The 23,567-nt window shown below is 41.3% G+C and overlaps 1 protein-coding gene across 2 annotated transcripts in view; it reads right to left on the bottom strand.

Annotated features, from left to right (window-relative positions):
- Positions 1–1,366: 1,366 nt before the first annotated feature.
- LOC145357109 (bridge-like lipid transfer protein family member 3A) overlaps positions 1,367–23,567 on the bottom strand; it is a 157,733-nt gene continuing 135,532 nt past the window's right edge. The window contains exons 18-22 of one of the 2 annotated variants that reach the window (XR_013889254.1): positions 19,462–19,718; positions 16,309–16,417; positions 14,797–14,963; positions 12,367–13,464; positions 1,367–2,130 (exon numbers count right to left, since the gene is read on the bottom strand). Coding sequence is in view for 1 of the 2 variants with exons in the window: in XM_080210239.1 (XP_080066365.1) it covers positions 13,348–13,464; positions 14,797–14,963; positions 16,309–16,417; positions 19,462–19,718 (650 nt within the window). In the remaining variant the exon portion in view is untranslated. Of the gene's footprint in view, positions 2,131–6,686; positions 13,465–14,796; positions 14,964–16,308; positions 16,418–19,461; positions 19,719–23,567 lie in introns of those variants that run through there. The other variant, XM_080210239.1, reaches the window with a different exon arrangement.

The raw sequence follows: 23,567 nt of genomic DNA, 5'->3' as shown, positions 1-23,567 counted from the left end.
GATAAGAGAGGGGATTAAGGGTTATGGGGAGAGGGCGGGAAAGTGGAACTGAGCCACGACAGATCAGCCATGATCTTATTGAATGGCGGGGCAGGCTCGAAGGGCCAGATGGCCTACTCCTGCTCCTATTTCTTATGTTCTTATGTTCTTATGTTCTACTCCAGCTGCGGCCTCACCAGTGCCCTGTACAGCTGCAGCAAGACCTCCCTACTTTTATATTCAATCCCCCTCGCTATGAAGGCCAGCATCCCATTTGCCTTCCTGACCACCTGCTGCACCTGCAGGCTGGGTTTTTGCGACTCATGCACAAGGACCCCGAGGTCCCTCTGCACCGTCGCCTGCTGCAGTTTTTCGCCACGTAAGTAATAGTCCTTCCTACCATTATTCCTACCAAAGTGGACAACTTCACACTTGCCAACATTAAATTCCATTTGCCAGTTCCTGGCCCATTCGCCCAGCCTATCTAGATCCTTCTGCATACTCTCCACACCTTCCGCACAATTTGCCGTTCCACCAGTCTTGGTGTCATCAGCAAATTTCGACACCATACACTCGGTTCCCTCCTCCAGATCATCTATATAAATGGTAAATAGCTGAGGCCCCAGTACCGACCCCTGGGGCACTCCACTAGTCACCAACCACCAATCCGAATAGCACCCATTGACCCCCACTCTCTGCCTCCTATTTGACAGCCAAACCTCTATCCACGCTAACACCCTACCCCCAACTCCATGCCCCCTGACCTTCTGTAATAACCTCTTGTGAGGCACCTTGTCAAACGCCTTCTGAAAATCAAGAAAGACCACATCCACCGGCTCTCCTCTATCCACCCTAGACACATCCTCATAGAACTCCAATAAATTTGTCAGACACGACTTCCCCTTAATAAAACCGTGCTGCATCTGCTCTCGTGCCTTATATGATTGCAGTTTGGAGATGTTTGAGAACAAATGTGATCTACTCTACCACAGAAGATCCTGAGGCACTTGATATGTTGGATATGAAAAGGATGTTTCTTGTTGCGGGGGAAGCCTTCACTCAACAGCACAGTTTAAAACTGAGGGGTCACCTATTTAAGATAGAAAGAATATTTTTCTCTCAGACTGTTAGCCTTGTGGCATTCTCTTCCCGAGGCAGCGATGGAGGCTGTGTGTTTCACTTTATTTAAAACAGAGCTAGAACTTTAATAGACAAAGGAGTCGATGGTTGTGGGAAAAGTGGAGTTGAGACCACAATCAGCTGAGCCACTATCTTATTGAGTGGTGAAGCAGGCTCAAAGGACTGAATTATCCACTCACGCTCCTATGTCCTGGTGCATGAACAGAATCATCTCACCTTCATCTCATTTCTATGTATCCTGCCAAGATGTCAAAGGCACCTGAATATAATTTCCAACCTTGGCTACCTTGCAACCAATTTCACCACATGTCCATCAGATGATAATCATTTTTATTTGTCATCAATTCATCTATTGTTACAAATGCTGCATACATTCACATGAACAATCTTTGATGTACTTTCCATAATTTTTCTTGTGTTATTTGGTGGTCCATTCTTATACAGAATATCCCACGCTGTCACACTTTGGTTATTACCCATATCACCACCCTGCCTTAGTAATTTGTTTTAGAATACATTGAATTCCTACTATGCTGAAGGAGACCAATTGGTCAAAGTCTACATTGATTCTGAATACCCAGGTCCAGTTTCCCACCCTAGCTCTGTAATCCAGCACATTTACCATGGCTAATTTACCAAACTCAAACATCTCCGGCCACCAAGGGGCAATTTGTTATGGCCAATTGACCTAACCTGCACATCTTTGGACCGTGGGAGGAAATCGTAGCATCTGGAGGAAACCCACGCAGGGGGAACATGCAAACACCACACAGGCGCCCAAGGCTGGAGTTGAATCTGGGTCCCTAGTGCTATAAGGCAGCAGTGCTTAACCACTGTGTCACCCTTTTCTTCCTAAGTGTCCCTCCGCTCAGAGGACAGAGAGAGCAAGAAAGAAATCTCTGCCTAAAAAGACAGTTAAGTAATGCGAGGCTAATTGTGTGTCACCTCCAGATGTTCTGCAGACGTTCGGCCGAACTCTTTGAAAACCCAGAAACTTCAAGCTTCAGTTATCTGCAAGGAACAAGGACAGAGTAACCCTTCAGCCCTGCAATGTTTTCATCCTAAACCGCGAAGGACACAATTTGTTTCTCGTTACCCTGGTAATAATCTAAATGCACATTATGTATTGGATTACAGATATGTTCACTGCAAGAGACTTCACAAAGTCCTAGCAAGGGAAACAGAGAGAAGCAGCAGTCACATAAGAGAACACACACCTGTAAATAAAGCTCTGTTGTTTTCGGCCTCTGTGCTTCCTAGTGTCATTCTTCAATATACAACATAAAAACTGGCCACCTGAGAAGATGGATTTACTCAGGAAAACGATCAGGAAATGAAAAGTTAGAAAAGAAGCTTTTGCTCCAGACCAGACAGGCTAGGTGGACACGAGTAACAAAACTCGGCAGCAATATTCTAAATCTGGATGTGTTGAATAAGAGACTGAAGCTTAGGTTGTTGCCTTGTGTTGAAGTAAAAACAAGGTAGCTGCTGGCAACACGTGAAGTGCACGTGAGAAACCTCCTTTAGTAAGAAAACGGTGGCGTTTTCAGCATCATTGGTGTAACAAATTGTCCCTAAATTAGTCTTCCCTCAATGTGGAATGCCGTAAGGATAGACAAGGGTCATGGGTGGAGGGGGACTCAATGTTAAAATGGCGGCATGGGCTCGTTGGGCCGAAGGGCCTGTTTCTCGTGCTGTGTTGTTCTTTGTTCTTTGAGATCCTTTAATGAAAATATGGAGTGGTGGAGCTCTGATACTGAGTGCTTTGGACTCTTTTGCACAGGCAAACAAAATAGCTGAATATATTAAAGTGCCCAGATCTTAACGGGGGCGGGGGCTGGGGGTGGAGAAACGTTTCTCCAGTTCTGGTCACTCTGTCCTAGAAAGGATATTATTAAACTAAAAAGAGTGTACAAAAGATTTACTATGATGCTACCCAGATTTGATGGTTCGAGTTATAAGGAAAGGCTGGATAGACTGGACTTTTTACTCTGGAGCGTAGAAGGGTGATCTTATAGACTTCTATAAAATAATGAGGGGCACAGATCAGCTGGATAATCAATACCTTTTCCCAAAGGTAGGAGAGTCTAAAACTAGAGGGCATAGGTTTAAGATGAGAGGGGAGAGATATAAAAGGGTGCAGAGAGGCAATTTTTCCATGGAGAGGTTAGTGAGTGTCTAGAATAAGCGGCCAGTGGTAGTCGTAGAGGCGAGTACAATTATTTTAAAAAGTGTTTAGATAGTTACATGGGTGAGATGGGTATAGGGGGATATGGGCCAAATGTGGGCAATTGGGACTAGCTTCAGGGTTAAAAAAAGAGGCAGCATGGACAAGCTGGGCCAAAGGCCTGTTTCCATTCTGTAAACCTCTGACTCCTCAGTAATTTAGTGCAACCTGAGAAACTTGGCACTAAAATGTATGAACGGATCATAGATATTTTGCAATCACAGAAACCAAGAGGGCAGGTTAACTGTGCAATCCATGGATATGCTTAAAAGACTTGCAGAAAGTTGATTGTTTGGAGATGTGCTGAATGATACTATTCAAGACAGATTCATGTGTGGTCTGTGCAATGAAGCAATGCAGAAACGCTCGTTAATGGAGAGTAACCTTACTCTGGAAAGGACCACAGAAATTGCTGTTTCTAGGTAACTGGCTGCAAATTGTTCAGCACCTGAGTCCCTGTACTCGAATATACAAATCAGCAGCGGAATCAACGCCAAGAACCTCAAAATTCATAAATGTCATCTGTGTGCAAAATCAGTCTGCAGCTGAATGCTGGTGAAAAGACACGGACTGGAATTTTACTGGCCGGCTGGCCCGAGGAATCAGAGCGTGGGAAGCTCCGTCAACCTCAGGTGGGATGTTAGGGTAATTTGAAGTAATTGGGTTGCAGTCAACATGACCAATGGCGATTAGTTCCCTCAAAAATTGTGAAAAATTACACTTGTGTTTGATGGAGAATGAGGGAGCATGGAAAGTGATTGGAGACAGAAGGACACATTCTTTCCTAGGATTGTTGAACTATTACACAAGATGTATTCCAAACTTGGCAACCATTCTGAAACCATTACATAACCTCTTGTGCCACAACAAGTCTAAGTGGTCAGATCAATGAAATAATGCTGAGTACAAGCCAAGGCAGCGTTACTTAAATCTGAAGTTCTTACACATTTTGATCCTCCTCCACCCCTAGTCAGTGTGTGATGCATCGCCTTTAGGAGCAGTGGTCTCCCACATCATGCTATTGGGTGAAGGAAGCCCATTGCTTTGTGTCTCAAACCTTGAGCAAAGTTGAATCTAACTATTCACAGAATCCAGGATCATTTTTGGAGAAAAGAAATTCCATCAGTTCCTGCATAGGAGAAAATTTACATTGTTGACGGACCATCATCCATTAATTACCATTTCTGTAGCACACATGGGAATTCCATTGCTTGCAGCAAGTAGAATGCAAAAGGTGGGCATTGCTTTTGTCTGCACATAGGTACACCATTAAGTACTGACAATCAAGTCGACATGGGATTGTGGATGCATTTTCAAGATTACCACTGCCAGGTGGTTCATTGGATTGCTCAGATGGAAATATCTTCTACTTTGGACAGATAGACAACACACCAGCGCTTCAGTGAGGAAGCAGAATCTGAGTCACGCGATACTCCAAAAATAATGGATATGGTATTACGAAGGAAATTCTCAGAACTAATATCTAACTTGAAACTGGAGATTACTCCAGGAGATTGGAGCTGTCAGTAAACAGGATGTCTGCAATGGGGACTTGCAGTGATAATTCCACCACCCTTGAGAAAGTCAGTGTTAGAGAAACTACATGAGGGTCATTGTGGAATCGTACACATGAAGGAAACAGCGACAAGTTATTTCTGGTGGCCTGGACTGGAAGCAGAAGTTGAAGAGAAAGCTAGAACGTGTTCTTGTGTGTGAAGATAATGAACCTTAGTATCACTGCATCCATGTTAATGGCCTAAAGCAGCTTGGCAATGAGTGGATTTTGCAGGATCTTTTGGAGGACATATGTTCTTGGTAATGGTCAATTCTCACAGTATGTAGCCAGAGGTCACCGTGACAAAATCTACTTCATTGGAGAAGATTATCGAGAGGAGATTATCGAGAGGCGAAAAGTATTTTAGTCGTTTTGGATTCCCTGAACCACTGGCTTGTGATAATGAATCTTAATTTGATTCACGATAATTTGAAAGTTTCTTACACGAGAACAGTATTCAACAGGTCAGGTCTGCACCATATTACCCTGCTACCAATGGACTAGCAGAATGTCTTATCTAAACCATGCAACATGCCTTAAAAGCAGCCAGGGAACAAGGTTTACTGACCAAGTGTCTTAACAAATTCCAACTGGTGTATAGGAATACTGCATATTCCACAACTAATAATGTAGAAGAGACAACTACAACAGCATTCTACCTATTGAAACTTCCAAAAACTAAAGAGATTGTTCGACAGCAACAAGGAACAAATAGGAAAGCAAAGCAAAGCATGGAGTTTTTGAGCAAGGACAAAGGGGTTTTGGCTCGGAACTAATCCACAGAGAGAAATGGGTTCCTGTCACAATCCTTGCACAGGCGGGACCTGTCTCTAATACTGTCCAAACCAGAGATGACGTTACCTGCAGGAGACATGCGGACCCGCTGTCGGCTGGGAGAACAGATCCGCTGGAGTCTGAGAATTCAGATTCAACCGTACAAAGTCCTGACCTGGACCTTCCCACAACTACAACACCTCATGTACTGATCAGACACAGAGATAACTTCTAGTTCCTACGTTACCATTGGTCAAAGTAACCACCAATGATGTTAGTGGAAAGATGAAAATGACAGAGGTTATGACCAAGGTAGGGAATGTGACAACAGAGGTTCACCATTTTGAGAGTGACAACCACCAGAACAAAGAACAAAACAGCAGAGGAACAGGGCCTTCAGCCCTCCAAGCCTGCACCGATCATGTGTTCCTAACTAGACCATCCGTCTGTATCCCTCTAGTCCCAGTCTGTTCATGTGGCTATCTAAATAAGTGTCAAATGATCCTAGCGTGTCTGCCTCAACCACCTTACTTGGTAGTGCATTCCAGGCCCCCAAAACCCTCTGTGTAAAATAGGAATTGGGACACACACAGGAAATGGGGTATTATCCCACCACCTCTCCCAGTCTGTAACCTATACAGGAAATGGGGTATTATCCCACCACCTCTCCCAGTCTGTAACACATGCAGGAAATGGGGTATTATCCCACCACCTCTCCCAGTCTGTAACACATGCAGGAAATGGGGTATTATCCCACCACCTCTCCCAGTCTGTAACCTATACAGGAAATGGGGTATTATCCCACCACCTCTCCCAGTCTGTAACACATGCAGGAAATGGGGTATTATCCCACCACCTCTCCCAGTCTGTAACCCATACAGGAAATGGGGTATTATCCCACCACCTCTCCCAGTCTGTAACAAACACAGGTTGCATCCACTGACTCGTTTGAGTAGTTAGGTGATAAAGGCACATTGTTTTAGCAACAAACCAGAGACTCAAAACTTTCGATGATGTTAATTTATTTCAAAAATATTTAAACTGATTCACAGAACCAGTCGTTAACATGTACAGGAGTGGCTCTAAATGTGGAACTGAAAATACCACAGCAGAATTTCAACATTAATGCCTCAAACACACATTTTAAACCACTCAACTGGCAGTTTTACCACTGTGTTGCAATGCTCATGCATTAACTGTACAGTACTAAAATATTTTTCAGCAAAAGGTTGGGTGTGCCTTTAGTCAAGCATAACCAGTTTAATCAAGTTTCAGCCACTTAACATTTCATTTTGTTGTGATTTCTAAAGACCTCTGCACCCGAATTAAATTACACACATGAAACCTGGAATGGATTACAAAGAATTTTCATCTTACTCCTATTACTATTTCATATTACTATACTTTACTTTTACTGTACTGAGGCATTTGATAAATTCAGTATCACAATATTTCGAGAAATGCTGGCTTCTGATAGTGACAAGAATATCAGAATACATTGAGCCTTTCCACAACCATTAAAAAATACACCAGAAAGGTCAAGGAACAACAGTAATACAGGTGCTGTCTCTGCACCTTTACAAGAACATGGCATAGAAATTTAAATGCTGATTAGCTCAGATCAAAAGCAGGTGCTGCAAATAAAACAATGAATTAGGGATCTGAAAATTTGATCTCAGATCCCATTTAACTTATTCTTAAATAAACACAGCTTAAACATTTGAGGGCATTGCTTTTCTTCACTGATTTATGTACTTTGGGAGGACATTTGCCAAAATTAGTACTGATGGATAAAGAAGATGCCAGGTCTCGAATGTTAAAGACTTTGTAAAGATTTTGCTTCAGTGAGATGTTAAACTCAAAATGCCTGCGCGTATGCAGCCTATTTCCACAAAGCTGCTGTGGAAAATAGTTTACCTTTTGTGTCTTGTTGAATTTTTTTAGTGAAGTGCTAGTTTGAAATCAACTGCACTTTTGAATACAAAGCAAAGTATGGCACATTGCAGAAAGGATTAACCAGACTGCGAGTAATATGCAGGGTGCAGTAGAGAAGGGATGCCAGAATTTAACAGTTCAGTTTTGTCCTAACAGTTGTGCTTTTGTGTATAGGGAGCATTACACAGCATTTGATTACAAAAGACAGTGGCAGTATTTAGAAAGATTCTGGTAGATTTTAGTACGTGCACACAAAAATACTTCATTAAGCAATGGCATAGCCCAGTTCTGGCGTTGAAGGTGTTTTAAAAGATTCTGACTGCCAGTGAATTATTATAATAATTCATATATCTTTAACAAATCAAGGCAGTGCAATATTATTGGTTCCAAGGTATGGTGCAAGTCTGCTGGTGCAGGTGTTATATTCACAGTTCTTCAATGCTGAGTTCCCATGGGGAATCTTTGCTCCCAGTTGAGGGGCAGAGGGAACAAAAGAAAAGAAAACAGGATCAGTCGTGCCAACAAAGGAAAAAGATCTTACTTCAACAGGCCGTACATTGTTCGACAAGGACAGACTGGTGGACGGGCAGAAAGTTGGGAGAAGAGAGGAGGCGGAATTTGGATCAAAATAACTAGGCTTTCAAGAAGATACATTTACCACTTGAATCCAAGGACTTGTGCATATTTTGATTCTGGTTAAAAATCTCTGCAGACCAACACATTCAATAGAAGTTTATTGCATCCAGAGACTTCTGGAGTGCTGGCTGCAGAGTTTCACAAATATAAATATAAGACTGAAAACTATTCATTGATAACTTAGTGTTTTCAGGGAAGATTCTTCAAAAGATGAGAATGTCTCGCTTCACATCAAGCACTGAACAGTTGATTAATAAGAGATCAATCAACACAACTTTGTCTCACAAATTCCAGTTTTCAAGTAAACAAAGTCAGGCACTTGCACTGTAGGCAGGAAAGATAATAACAATTCTATTATATTTTAACTTGCAGATGCAGCAGGACGCAATTCTTCCCTGAAATACTGAGTGATTTTGTCACATAACTAAATCGGGGTCAGCATTCCAGAGCCACTGTAGTTAATCAATTATAGCAATGTATTAACTTTTAAAGTGCCTTAAAACAGACTAATTGTCTAAAGTTCATATGGCTCTGTTACAGTTGCAAACAGCTGGGACAGGTAAGCTTCTATTCAACAAAAAAGTCAGCCAAAAAATTGTGTTCAAAGAGATTGAATGACCAAAATAGCACAACAGTTGTATCCCAATTCTGGGTCTAATCAATGTAACAAAACCAAGGGTGGTTCAGTAATAAATCAAACTCGGCAAGATTGACTTGTAAGACTTGAAAATAGTCGAATAAGCCATGTACATACTCCTTTCTTACAATGTCATCGCTTAAATACATCACTGGATAAAATGTAAACGCAGCTGAAAAAAGTTTCTTTCTTGTTTAGCGTTAATACAAAATCACTAGTTCAAACTAGTTGAATTTTGTTAATACTGCCAGTAGGTTAGTTGTTTATTACAACACCACACTGCACATGCAATTCCTGAAGTTAGCTCCTTCATCATCCTCCGTTCTGACCCTGATTACATAACTCTTAACAGGCAATAATAAGTTTTCATATTTTAGTGCAACTCCACTGAAAAGCTGAACTTCCGCACTAATCTATAAAGTAATCACTCTTTGCAATGTCACAAATTCAGCTTGATGGATCTGAATTACAATTATATTTCCACTTTCATTCACAAATAATTGGGTGGATAAGAGAATTGTAGTTTTCCAGTTCAGAAGTCGGATGGGAAGCAGCAACGCAAAGGAGAAGGGGACAGAATTCAAATCGGAAATGAGAGAACACAACAGAAATGATGATCACAGGTCACCATGTAATTAAAGGTCTTTTCCATTGTTCGCCACACTGCAGCAGTGGGAAGCTTGTGCTTGGGGAGCAGTGAGTGCACATTTTTGAAACACAAATTCAGTTCATCTCCAAGAATAGCACATTATTCAAATTCTGCATCTCAGCTAGGAAACAGAAAGCTGAGCTTTATGGAGGAAAACTACATCTCCAGAGGAAGGACAACACACTGCTGTATTCAACGTGACCAGACTGAAACGCCTTACTTCTAATCACAAGTGGTGAGAAACAGCAACCCAAAAATACATCCATTCCCTACCTCTGTTTAGGAAGGACGGATGAGCACAGAGCAGCAAAGAATATTCCAAATAAACCAAACATTTTGTCATGGTTTCAAGATGACATTTTGCTCTGTAATAACCAAGATCAATGTAATGATGCATTTCGGAAGAGGATGAGAAATCTTGGTAAGGGTTGTCTACAGTGACAAAAGCAAAGCTCAAATCTAGAGTGGTGATTTTGCAACATGAACAAAATGAGAATGTGGATACATATTCATCTCAGCTTACGCAAGCACCACATCCCTCCACTAGCCACTGCATCCCTCTACTGGCCACATAGCCAATGCATCCCCCTCCACCAGCCACTGTATCCCTCCACTATCCACACAGGCACGACATCCCTCTAATAGTTACTGCATCCCTCCAGTGCTTACTTACTGGTATTCGATTCCTACACAGATAAGTGGCCAATCTTCACGTAAACTCAAGACAATAACTGCCAACAGGTCATACATCTACAGAGGACTTGGCAGAAGAGCCAAGTCACTCAGCATTAACACATACGCACTTCAGTCACGATGCATAAGGAGCAGCAACTGCAGCTGATTCTTTTTCTGCCTTGGCTAGTGAAAGATGAGACCTAATTCCAACATTCATACTGTTATTTATTTGAGATTTGTTATCTCAGTTTGGGTCACAAATACTTCAATACATTCCACTGTAGACATTAAAAATACTTCCCTCCCTTTGTGTAACAAGAATTATCTTGCAATGACTACTACAGTCAGATGACAAAAAAACCAGATTGTCCTTTCGCTTTGAAAACTGATGCCTGGTAAGCAAAAATGGTCATTGTCCCTTTTAACATAAAGCCTATTTTGTTAGTTACTCTGACCGCTGAGCAACCTTCCTCTTCTATCGCCCCTCAGCTGGATTCTAACCCAAAACAATTTGTTGGCATTCAAGTCAGTTGAAATGCATCATAATTTAATCTCTATGGTTCTAGCTGAGCTGTGCATAAGAAACCTGACACACACACACTCGCACAGACACACACACACACTCGCACAGACACACACACACTCGCACAGACACACACACACATACGTTCACACAGACACACACTTGCACAGACATACACACATATTCACACAGACACACACTCGCACACTATGTCATTAGCCACAGTAGCAGCAAATTCTTCTATTCCAAACCCACTCAAAACAAGACCTGTTGATCCTAAGTATCTGTAAGCAGCAAACTTGCAAATACAACAGAACAGGTAGGTACACTATTACAGTACTATATCTGGCATATCAGAAACATGCATCATGTCTTCATCAATACAATCAGTCTTGTGTTGAAAAATAGGGGCCATTATTTGGCAACTCCCAATCCAGCTGTTAATCCAAGTATTGTCCATGTAAGAGCTCGAACAGCTCAGCTTTCCCTGCACTCTCTACTGAACAGTTTGAATGTCAGCATCAAGACATGCTCTGATGTTCTGATCCTCTGTATCACCTGTACGGATGCATTAGTTGTGTTAAGTCCACACTGCCCAACAGAAATCGGATCTGCACAGTTTATTCAAGTTTAACCAGGACTGTTTCAGCTGATGATTTTGTAAACAGACACAAAAGCTCAAAGCTCCCAGGGGAGGTGGAGGGCTGGTGCTTTTGAAAAATTATTTGGACATCAATTAATACTGCTGATTTTGGAGATTAATGACCAATTCACACTGGGCAAGGTACAGACCTACAAAACTGCAGCTTTTCCTTAGTTTTTAAACAGTTGGGGTTGGGATTCCGATACACAATACATTGAGAACCCCACAGACAAAGGGCAGCAAACTCCAGTCAGAACCCCTGTTCTAAGATATAGAATAATGATTTAAGATGGAAGAATTATGGATGAGAGAGAAAACTCAATGAGAAGAACAGGCACAGCATTTCCCTGAATTAAAATCTTTGCTATAAATTGAGCGTTTTGTAAATCTAACTTCTAGATTCAAAGAAAGGTGCCAATTCATCCACCCACTCCTGAGGATCTAATGGGTTATACAGTCGATAAAATGAACTGGAGGAAATTTGGATGATGGCAGAGAAATGACTATTAGCATTCAGAAATTGGCAAAATGTGAGATAACATCGGCTGAAATTAACTGATCAAAGCACAACAATCTATAGTGCATACATTATCCCTGTTTGTAAAACACTTCCTATGTTACACTGTAAAAGTCACTCCATTGTGTAAAGAAGATGCTAACAATTGGACAAAGTTGTGCCTATATACCATATCACAAACACAAAGCTTCTTCAGTCCTGCAAGGCTAAAACAAAATTACGTACACTGTTCAGTTGATGTTACTTGGCAAATGTCACAACTAATTCTAACCTGTATTGAAAATAACAGAGCATTTGCTTTAGATTTAGCAGATGTTAAAAAAAATACATACCTATCTGCGCTAGACTTCATTATAGGAAAGGGAGGGAGAAGGGGAAAGGAGAAAATCAAGAAAGCAACAGTGAGTTGTGGATTACCCCAGAAACCTGATCAATGTTAACCTGCATCAAGCTGAATTGTACAGAAATGGACTTACCAAGATTTTCCACCCTCATTCCTACCCACAGTAGAGTGTGTGATGCTCATCAACTGGATGATAGATTACATAGTCCTGCTAAAAAGTGCTCTTGAAAATCAGTGCAAACCAACTTGCGTGACAGATTACTCAGGAACTCAAACTTGCTGCTGTCCAGTCTAGAAGGAAGCTCACCAACAAAGCAGATTACTGCCAAATTAGTGACATCAACAAGTTAGTTACATCAACAGTCATTCAGAACGAGGAAGATTGTAACATTCATGGGATCTTCAGGATGGCTCCAGCAAAAATTAACTTTGTAATGTTTTATACCATTGGTTGGTTTCCATCTTGCAGAAAGAGCTTGCAACAACAGCTCCAACGACTCAGAGAACAAGTTCTCCAAAAACTACACTTACAAGATAGCTGCCCAAAGTGGTGAGGTGGCTTCAAAACTCATATTATAAATGAACTTTTAGCAGTAAAGTTTGTAGTATACATATAAAGTACAAATATTTGGGAGCGCAAGATTACAGCTACTTACTGGGTAATCAATCCAGTGTTATTCTGTTGTTAGTGTAAGCTCCCAGTTCACATACATGGTACTCCCCATCCTTCAATCCTCCCCATCCTTCATCCAAATGCACTGAACTAACTGCCATTATACGATTTACTCCAAGCTTTTTACACAAAGATGTTTGTCAACTTAACCACCTGCAGTTACGATGCATTTTTATAGCCATTATAATCACACTTCAAAAGTGCTACGTGCAAGAACCAAGATGTTGTCATCTTGACACAGATTAAGACAAAATATTTTTGGAACACAAACTAAGGTCTCTCCCGTGTAGATCTGAAGACCCACTCTTGTTGTCGCTAGGTTCACTTGGTGACTCTAGGTTTATGCTGATCTGTTTTTTCCAGAAATCAGTCACTAAGTGTTCTAATTGGATAGTGTTTGGGCTGTTGGCAGTGCAACAATATGCTGGGTTGGAGTCACCATCAAAACTTAAAGTCAGGATTCAGTTTCTTGATTTCATGCAGCAATCTCTCTCGGTCTTGGTTTGCCTTTGTCAAAGCTTCCTTCATGTTGGCAAGTTCCTGCTGAAGCAGCTCATTCTGGTTTAAACATTTGAGAGGGAGAGAGAGAGAGAGAGAGAGAAGTAGTGAGTATCATTAATCTCCTCAATGAAGAATCAGAACAATAAAAAGCTTTAATTTATCACGAGTGTTGAAACGCTGCTGGATCCACAGTTCAAGCTTCATGACATTTCCTCAGAACAAACCTGTTCAAAGGCAAGACATCACTACAAGTTTGAGCTCCAATTTCTTCAAATGAGAAGCTTATAAGTTTGAATGTTACTGAGAAGTAATTGAGCACACTATCTAACTGCAACAACAAAGCAGGGACACATGGGACACCAGCATTCAGTTTTATTTTTCAGAGAACTCCTGGTGCAATAGCTCAACAAACAGCCACATTTGCTCATTCAATTGTCACTAAATATTTAAATACTTAAGGAAGAAACTTACAAATAAAATGTAAAGTTATGATTGGAATGCAGTGCCTGGAATGGTAGTGGAAGCAGAAGCAGATACAATTGTAAATTTCAAAGGGAATTGGAGAAGGGATAACACTTACAGGTAAGGATAAATAATTGAACACATTTCAAACACAGGGACTAGTTTAATCACACAATTAAGTGTTATGGAAGGGTTAAGACACTGCCTAATGAGGAGGTAGAGCAGTGAAATTAAACTTTGGGAAAGCCAGTAGACACTCATAAGAAATACTTCTTTCAACCTCAAATGTCTTTGGTTGAAAATCTCCAATATAAAGAACCAGGTGATATCTGTGTACAAATTCACACTTTATCACTTTGTGGTTTGCCACTTAGGAACGCAGTGGCAAATAATAAATTCAAACTGTCAATAAAAAAGTGTGTTTGAGCCTCAGGTAGCAGTTGTGAAACAACAAAATGTATTAATACAGAGATGAGACAAACATGTCGTAAAGACAGAATGGTTTTAATCATTCCAAAAGGCAAGATCTTAAATATTTCCTGATAGGCTCTGAGAAAATATTTTTTTCCTTATTCTTTCATGGGATGTGGGTCTCACTGGCAAGGCCAGTATTTATTGCCCATCCCTAATTGCCCTTGAACTGAGTGGCTTACAGCAATGCACTGAGGTCAGTAAATGGACCAGGGCACCATCACCTACCTACAAGTTCCTCTCCAAATCACACCATCCTTAATTGGAAATATCTGACTTTTCTTTATTACAACAGTCAAAATTCTGGAATTCACTATCCAATGGCTGTGGGAATAAGTTCATTACACAACAGTGCAGTTCAAGGCAGGGGCTCAGCCCCAACACCTCCTCAAGATGGCCTTGGAGCAATGCCAACATCCTGTAAATGAATAGAAAAAAATGAGTTTGCACACATACCATATCTTTGTCGGTAGTGATGCCCAGGTTTGATGGACTCTGGCCTTCTGGCAGCGACTGCATTTCCCTTGTTTTCATCAGTCCAAGTTCGATCTGATGTGATCCGCCTGTGACCAAATGATTCTCCAGTTTTTCCAGTACTGTTTGATCCTGACCTGTCTGCAAGGCTAATATAGGAACCAACATTAAAATAAGAAACAAAAAAATTACAACATTAATGAAATCAGATTCCAATGCATTTAATAGGAATACTTTCCTAATAAACCTTTGGGTGAACGTTGGAAAGAAGATTGACAAATTCACATTAAAGGTTTCTGCACAGTGGTAAATTATAACCCATTGGAATTATGTCATAGAATTTCAATTGTGAAAAATTACATTTGTTCACTAATTGATACTCTGAATGAAGAATGGTGGAAATTTGCAAATAATTGAACCCCCCCTTAACATGGGCTGATTGAGTACTTTGATGCTGATTAGTCTTTTCCCTTCACAAGATCCCCATTTTAAGCTGGCAGCCCAAGACTTCCTCTCTTGGAATTGGAGCCCTGACTTCTGCTGGCTTCCTCTCCTGAAGTTAAATATCAGCTGCATGAATAATAATGTCACTCTGGACACCAGATCAAGTCCTTTTAATTTGTTAATGGTTCCCTCTTCTCAAGTAGAGATTCCCCCCTTGCCAAAGCACAGTTCATGACTTTTCTCTAACCAAAAAAAAACCCCCATCAACTCCCCTATCCATGCAAACAATCACATCTCCAACATTTTTCTGCTCTCCACTGTTACTACCCACTCCACTATGCCCAGTATGTTGCGATGTCTTTGGCCCTTGCAATACTAAATGGAGGAGATTGTGATCCAGGATGAGCAGCCTGACCATGGAGATCGTGGAAACGTTTTTTAATTCATTGATGTGATATGGCATTGCTGGCCAGGCCAGCATTTATTGTCCATCCCTAATTGCCCTCGAGAAGGCGGTGGTGAGTTGCCTTCTTGAATTGCTGCAGTCCACGTGGTGTAGGTACATCCAATGTGCTGTTAGGCACAGAGCTCCAGGATTTTGACCCAGTGACAGTGAAGGGATGGTGACACATTTCTAAGTCAGGATGGTGGGTGATTTGCAAGTTCTCCTCCAAGCCATTCCCCATCCTGACTTGGAAACGTATCGGTTTTCTTTCACTGTCACTGGTTTAAAATCCTGAAACTCCTGCCCCAACAGCACACGGAGTTAGATTGGATTCCCAATACCTCAATTTTAAAATTTCTCAGCTTTGTTTAACACTCATCATGATAGCTGCCATCAGCCTGCTCTAACCATTTTCATTTTTCTACATTGAAATTGCTACCTAAATGCAAATTCTAAGAGCCTTAGCACTTGATCACATTTTGGCTCAGGCACACAAAACTAAGCCCAACTCCAATGGATTTTCCTGTAGCTAATTGAAAATGAGGATAATGGGAATGATAAAGATCATGCTTGAATGGATTGTTTTCAAAAAAATAACTACTTACTCCTTATGCAAAATGTCCCATCATCAACCCGCTGAACCACAAGATGATCAACATTAAGATTTATTGGTATGGGACCTGGAGACGTGGAATATAATCGTGGGCCATCATCCTTTAAATAACAAAAGGTTAACACAAATAAATATTCCATTTTTGAATAATCCTCAGTTTAAATTCACACAAGAACAGCACCAAAAACATGAACTTTGTGACAATTTGGGATGAGACGGTTGTGAAAGCAGGGTAGCAGGTGTAAATACATCCATTCTGAAGCTGCAAATGAACATGACTTCTCTCCAGCACACAGAACTAACTGGATCACTTTGCTGGTTCTATTTTCCTGTCAGATTTCTCTTTGTACTGGATTAAAATAAAAATAATAGTATTTATAGTATACATGGGCATTTAGCCTAGTGTTTATGCTTCACATTAACTTCATTTAACCTCATCAACATAATTCCTTTCTCCCTCATTTATCATGTCTAGCATCTATGCTAATCACCTCAGCGACTCCTTACAATAGTGTGTTCCGCATTCTAACCACACTCAGAGTCTCGCTTTTCTTGAATTCACGCATGGATTTATCAGTGACTTTCTTATATCTATGTTCCTGAGTTCACTCCACAAGCAGAACTATCTCTTTTCTGAGAGAAAGGAGACCTACCCAGTTCAATCTTGCCTGATGGGTATGTTCAGCTCTGCTATTAACCTGGTAATTTTTTTTCCCACCTTTCCCAATCTGTCCATGATATCATACGGAGATTAAAGCTGTTCGCTGTACTCCATGCAGTCCAACCAAGATTTAACAGAAATCTCTTAGAAACTAATACCTTTTTTTTTTAGAAATGGCCTTATTAAATTGAGTACAATTTTGTTCTGTGTATATGTGGCTCTGGAGGCCACTGTTCTTCCACCCAATTCAGGCACTTACTTTCCAAGGTCTGTGTGGTCGCCTTATTCTCTCCACCATCTCACACTGAGCTATATTTAAGTTGATTTGCAGTTAGACCCATTCAGTAAGTTTAACATCTTCCAGTTTTCATTGCATTTTTCCTATCATCCACAATCACAGTCATCTGCAAATTTTGAAGTAGTACTTTCTGATCAGAGTCCAAATTCTTCATGTAAATGGTGTGCAACAGTGATCCTTGGGGTTTACCATTTTGCACCAATTGGTACTCAAGAAGCCCCCACTCTCTCTCTTTATTTACGAGCCAACTTACCCATTATTAACTTTGTCCACTGATTCCACACATCTGATTGCAGTAATGAGTTTACTATGAGATAACTTATGGAAATCCAAGTATACTGCTAGTATTACATTGCCTTCATTGCTACTTTGAACTCAAAATGGTTTGCAAAGCATGATCTTCCCTTTTGGAACCTGTGCTGCTTACTTGTGATATTTTCAATTTCTAGGTGATTTCCTATTAGATCTTTGAATGAGAATTCCATTACCTATCCTACCACGTTAAGCAGATTTGGCCACTTCAGGGGATGGCACAGTGGTTAGCACTGCTGCCTCAACATGGGTTCATGAAGGGCAGGTCATGTTTGACTAATTTGGTGGAATTCTTTGAGAACATTACATGTGCAGTGGACAATGGGGAACCTGTGGATGTGGTGTATCCGGATTTTCAGAAGGATTTGACAAGGTGCCGCACCAAAGACTGCTACATAAGATAAAGGTGTATAGTGTTACGGGTAATGTATTAGCATGGATAGAGGATTGGTTAACGAACAGAAAGCAAAGCGTGGGGGTAAATGGGTGTTTTTCTGGTTGGCAATCAGTGACTAGTGGTGTGCCTCAGGGATCAGTGTTGGGACCACAATTGTTTATGATTTACATAGATGATTTGGAGTTGAGGACCGAGTGTAGTGTGTCAAAATTCACAGATGATGTTAAAATGGGTGGAAGAGCAAAGTGTGCAGAGGATGCTGAAAGTCTGCAAAGTGATACAGATAGTCTAAGTGAGTGGGCGAGGGTCTGGCAGATGGAGTACAATGTTGGTAAATGTGAGGTAATCCATTTTGGTAAGAACAGCAGCAAAATGAACAGTTATTTAAATGGTAAAAAATTGCAGCATGCTGCTGTGCAGAGGGACCTGGGTGTCCTTGTGCAAGAATCACAAGGAGTTGGTTTGCAGGTGCAGCAGGTAATTAAGAAGGCAAATGGAATTTTGTCTTTCATCGCTAGAGGGATGGAGTTTAAAAACAGTGAGGTTATGTTGCAGCTGTATAAGGTGCTGGTGAGGCCACACCTGGAGTACTGTGTACAGTTTTGGTCTCCTTACTTGAGAAAGGATATACTGGCACTGGAGGGGGTGCAGAGGAGATTCATGAGGTTGATTCCGGAGTTGAGAGGGTTGGCTTATGAGGAGAGACTGAGTACACTGGGGCTATACTCATTGGAATTCAGAAGAATGAGGGAAGATCTTATAGAAACATATAAGATTATGAAGGGAATAGATAAAACACAAGCAGGGAGGTTGCTTTCACTGGTGGGTGAAACTAGAACTAGGGGGCATAGCCTCAAAATAAGAGGCAGCAGATTTAGGACTGAGTTAGAGGAACTTCTTCACACAAAGGGTTGTGAATCTGTGGAATTCCCTGCCCAGTGAAGCAGTTGAGGCTACCTCATTGAACGATTTTCTGGCAAGGATAAATAAATTTTTGAACAGTAAAGGAATTAAGGGTGATTGGGCAGGTAAGTAGATCTGAGTCCACAAAAAGATCAGCCATGATCTTATTGAATGGAGCAGCAGGTTCAAGGGGCCAGATGGCCTACTCCTGCTCCTAGATCTTATGTTCTTATGCTCACAGCGCCAGGGAGCCTGGTTCAATTTTGGTCTCAAGTCACTGTCTGTGTGGAGACTGCACGCTCTCCCCGTGAATGTATGGGTTTCTTCCGGGTGCTCCGGTTTCCTCCCACAGTCCAAAGATGTGCGGGTTAGATTGACTGGCCATACTAAATTGACTCTAGTGTCAGGGGATTAGCAGAGTAAATGCAGGGTTATAGGAATAGGGCTTGGGTGAGATTGTGATTGGTGGAGACTTGATGGGCCGAATGGCCTCCTTCTGCACTGTAGGAATTCTATTCGTGATTCTACCTCCCATTTAAATAGAAAAACCATTTTGTTGATAATTATCTCATACCTTCAGAGTAATCCTACAGTCAAAAAGTTCTATCTTCATTGGAATCACTTCTGGAATGATTTCATCTTCCAAGAATGGGCCTAGATTTGTGAGTGATGACATCAGCAGCTCTGCATTGTAATCATTGATGTGGAATTGCAGAAATCCATTCTTTACAGCGAGTGGAGAGTGAACAGCTGTGTGCGGTCCTGATTCGAATCTCAAACACATTGCAGGTTGGGTTCTGTTCGACTCCAATTCACAGGCCTTCTGAAAACCTGAGTGCCAATTAATAAAAAAAAGCACATTATTCAAGGACAATACTTTAGGAGGCTTAAACAATATGACCACTATAATTCCTGTGGAGCACGGAGCGTGTGAACAGGACCATGAACACCTCAACTAATGTCTGCAATACCTGGACTTGCTTTTGGTCTTGGACTGTAAAAATCCGAAATAGCTATAGAGTCATAGAGTTTTACAGCATGGTAACTGGCCCTTCGGCCCAACTTGTGTCTGCTGCCCCTTTTTTAAACCTCTAAGCTAGTTCCAATTGCCCGCATTTGGCCCATATCCCTCTATACCCGTCTTACCCATATAACTATCTAAACACTTTTTAGAAGACAAAATTATACCAGACACTCGCCATCCTGTGTGTGAAAAAATTGCCCCTCTGGACTCTTTTGCATCTCTCCCCCCTCATCTTAAACCTATGCCCTAGGCTACTGACAAGAACATCTGCAATCATCAGTTTTGCATGTGTGCTGTTTTGCAGTGACAAGTATTAAAGTCTTTTTTCATTGACAACCATTTTAAAAGGAGGCAAATTGTTCGTGCCAACAGGATAATGTGAAGAGGGTCAAGTTTATTAACTTGCCGGCAGCTTGCACTCCCAAATCAAAGATCGATATTCTGAGCATAAAGTTTCAACTATTGAATACTGCGTCCAATGCTGGTAATCACACTTTAGGAAGGATACAAAACTCCTTGACAAGGTTCTGAGGAGTTTTACCAGGCTGGTTCCTGGGATGGGCTTTTGGCTGCAAGATTAGGCAATGTCGCTGGGGGCTGTTCCCTTTCCAGTAAAGCAGGCTGAAGGAAGGTTTGATGGAGGCACTTGGGTCACTGTCTGTGTGGAGTTTGCATATTCTCCCCATGTCTGTGTGGATTTCCTCTGGGTGCTCTGGTTTCCTTCCACAGTCCAAAGATGTGTGGGTAAGGTAGACTGGCTGTGCTAAATTGTTCCTTAGCATCAGGGGACTAGCAAAGGTAAATGCATGGGGTTATGGGTTAGGGCCTGGGTGGAATTGTGATTGGTGCAATCTTGATGGGCCGAGTGGCCTTCTCCTGCACTGCAGGATTCTATTCTATGATTATGACAGCTTTAGACAAGGTAGATGAGGGAAAAAAGATGATAGTATAAAGACACAGATTTAAGGTTTTGGGTGAGAAACAGAGGAAATACAGGGAGATATAACAATTTTTTAATGCAGCAGGTGATAATGACCTGGAACTTCCTGCCCACGGGTATGGTAGAATCAGGAGCCAATGATGTCAAAAAGAAGTTGGATGGGCCCAAGTGTGGGAACAGGGTCTTCTTCATAGTTAGGTTGTTTCCACACAAACAGTTTTCAGGTGACTAAGGGATCCAATGCGTGACTTAGAGTTTCTGTCACAGGTGAGGCAGGTAGTGTTGAAGAGGTGGGTGACTGGGGTTCCTGACACCATCAATGCCTGGCTTCAGCTTGTCCCCAGCGATGAAGCTTGAGGTATTCAGCTCCTTCCTGGATACTTTTCTTCCACTTTGGGGAGTCTCAGACTAAGGATTCCCAGGAGTCAGGATAGAGTAGGGGAAATGGGACTGACTGAGCTACTCCACAGAAAGGCAGCAGAAACTCGATGGGATTCTTTTGTGCAGTAAATGACTCTAATTCAATAAGATACATAAAAACTGGTCCAAGACTCAATACTACTAGATTACTGTAGTTTATGTATGCGTTTAAATAGCTTTAGTACTCTCCATCTCTCCTGAAGGCACTGGCTGTTGCTAAAATACCAAGGCATGTGTCAGAGGTTCTCCCAGGAAGTTCATCCCATTCATGAATGGAAAAAAATCCCATTATTTTTCCCAATCTGGAAGCAGATATTAACTTTAATAATTTAAAGTCCAAGTTAGTCATATTTGGTTACAGTAGCTATTTGAATGGAAAGAAATTGAGCTATATAACTGTACAAAGGTGAGAGTGAATTACGATCACGGCCAACATATTACTTGAAAATTTCCCCCTTTCTTTGAGAACATAATTGGATAAATTCAGAAATAATCCCATCATAACCCAAAGCTGAAGAAAAATTCATTTCAAATTAAAATTATCACTGGCTTTTAGTCACACGCTGAAATCCCAAAGTAAATTTATCTGATTGCAGAAAGTAATGTAACCCAAAAAAAGGAAAGAATCTTGTCTTTTGTTATTTTGCATTGCTAACTGAGCAGTTTTCAGTGTTGAGATATCTTTACATTTTGTCTGTGAGCAGCCCCATGCACGTGTAACACCAACATGAAATATTCCTTCCCTTACAGCTAAAAGCTTCTTCTGTATCATAAATATGCAGAAGGACAACTAGCAGATCTTCATAGATGTTTTAATGGTTTGGATCTGAGTTAGGAGTCTGCATTGGGAGGGAGGGAGGAGCGACAGGAGTGGGGAAGGGCAAGACTGATTAAGGTTTCAGGTATGTTCAAAAGTTTGACACGCGGGAACCAGCAATAGCCAATAACAACAACCAGGTCGTGACCTTAGAGAATTCTATTCCATAAAGAATTGTGTTTTGTTTTCAAGTTGATGCAACAAATTTAATTTAGCTTTAGTTTTAAAAAATGAGCTTAAAATAAGCCCCAAATCAGGAACATTAGCAATGTGGATACAAAATTGGCTAAGTAATAAGAAAAAGAGTAACGGGTATTTTTCAGGCTGGACAAAGATGTGTATGGAATTCCCCAGGGATCAGTGTTGGTATTCTTTCTTTTCCTGGTATATGTTAATCTTCTAGACCTTGGTGTACAGGGGACAATTTCAATATTTGTGCATAATAAGAAACTTGGAAGCATTGTAAGTGGAGAGGAGGATAGTGCAGAACTTCAAATGGACAGAGATGGAATAGCACATAGGGAGAAACTGTGCTCACTCAGAGAAGGATCGGGAAGAGAAAGCACAGATTTATAATGATTTTCAAAGGAAGCAAATGTCACGTGGGGAAAAAACTGTTTCACACGGTGAGTGGTTTGGGTCTGGGATGCACTGCTGGAAAGTGAGATGGAGGCATGTTCAATCGAAGCAACCAAGAGGGCATTTGATGGTTCTTTGAGTGGAAACAATGTGCAGAAGTATGGGTAAAAAGGCAGGAGAATGATAATGTCATACTGCTCATTTGGATAGCCAGTGCATATACAATGGGGTGAATGGCCTCCTTCTGTGACACAACAATTGAGAGATTCTGGGTTGATTTGGAATTATTTTTATTTATTTAGTCAGCATCCTTTCACATCATCAGAACATTACACAGTTATTTGTGTGTTAATTATAGGAATTAACACTGCCCTCAACTCCAACACTTGTACCAATGAGGAAACAGCAAATACTAGGAAGTGCATCTATTGCGCAATCCAATAAAGAGCTTCAGGTGATAGTTACTGCAATGCCCTAACTACATTAGGGTTTGTGGATTTTAACAAAAAAATGTTTGCAGAGGTAGATTCAAATGAGCAAGAGGAGATTTATTCGAGGAGTTTTTTCCTGTACAGCACAGACAAAGTAAAACTAGCTGCACTGTAGCACAGTGGTTAGCATTGCTGCTTCACAGCTCAGAGTCCTGGGTTCGATTCCCAACTCGGGTCACTGTCTGTGTGGAGTTTGCACATTCTCCTTGTGTCTACGTGGGTTTCCTCTGGGTGCTCCGGTTTCCTCCCACAGTCCAAAGATGTGCGGGTTGGGTTGATTGGCCATGCTAAGAAATTGCCCCTTAGTGTCCAGGGATGCATAGATTAGCGGGATTAGTGGGTATAATATGTAGGGATATGGGGGTAGGGCCTGGGTGGGATTGTGTTCGGTACAGACTTGATGGGCCGA

The sequence above is a fragment of the Carcharhinus amblyrhynchos genome, chromosome 22, assembly GCF_965287045.1.
Source record: "Carcharhinus amblyrhynchos chromosome 22, sCarAmb.v2.hapA, whole genome shotgun sequence".
NCBI classification, from domain to species: Eukaryota; Metazoa; Chordata; class Chondrichthyes; order Carcharhiniformes; family Carcharhinidae; genus Carcharhinus; species Carcharhinus amblyrhynchos.
The sequence above is the reverse complement of the archived record's forward strand: the minus strand, read 5'-3'. Positions and strand labels throughout refer to the sequence as shown.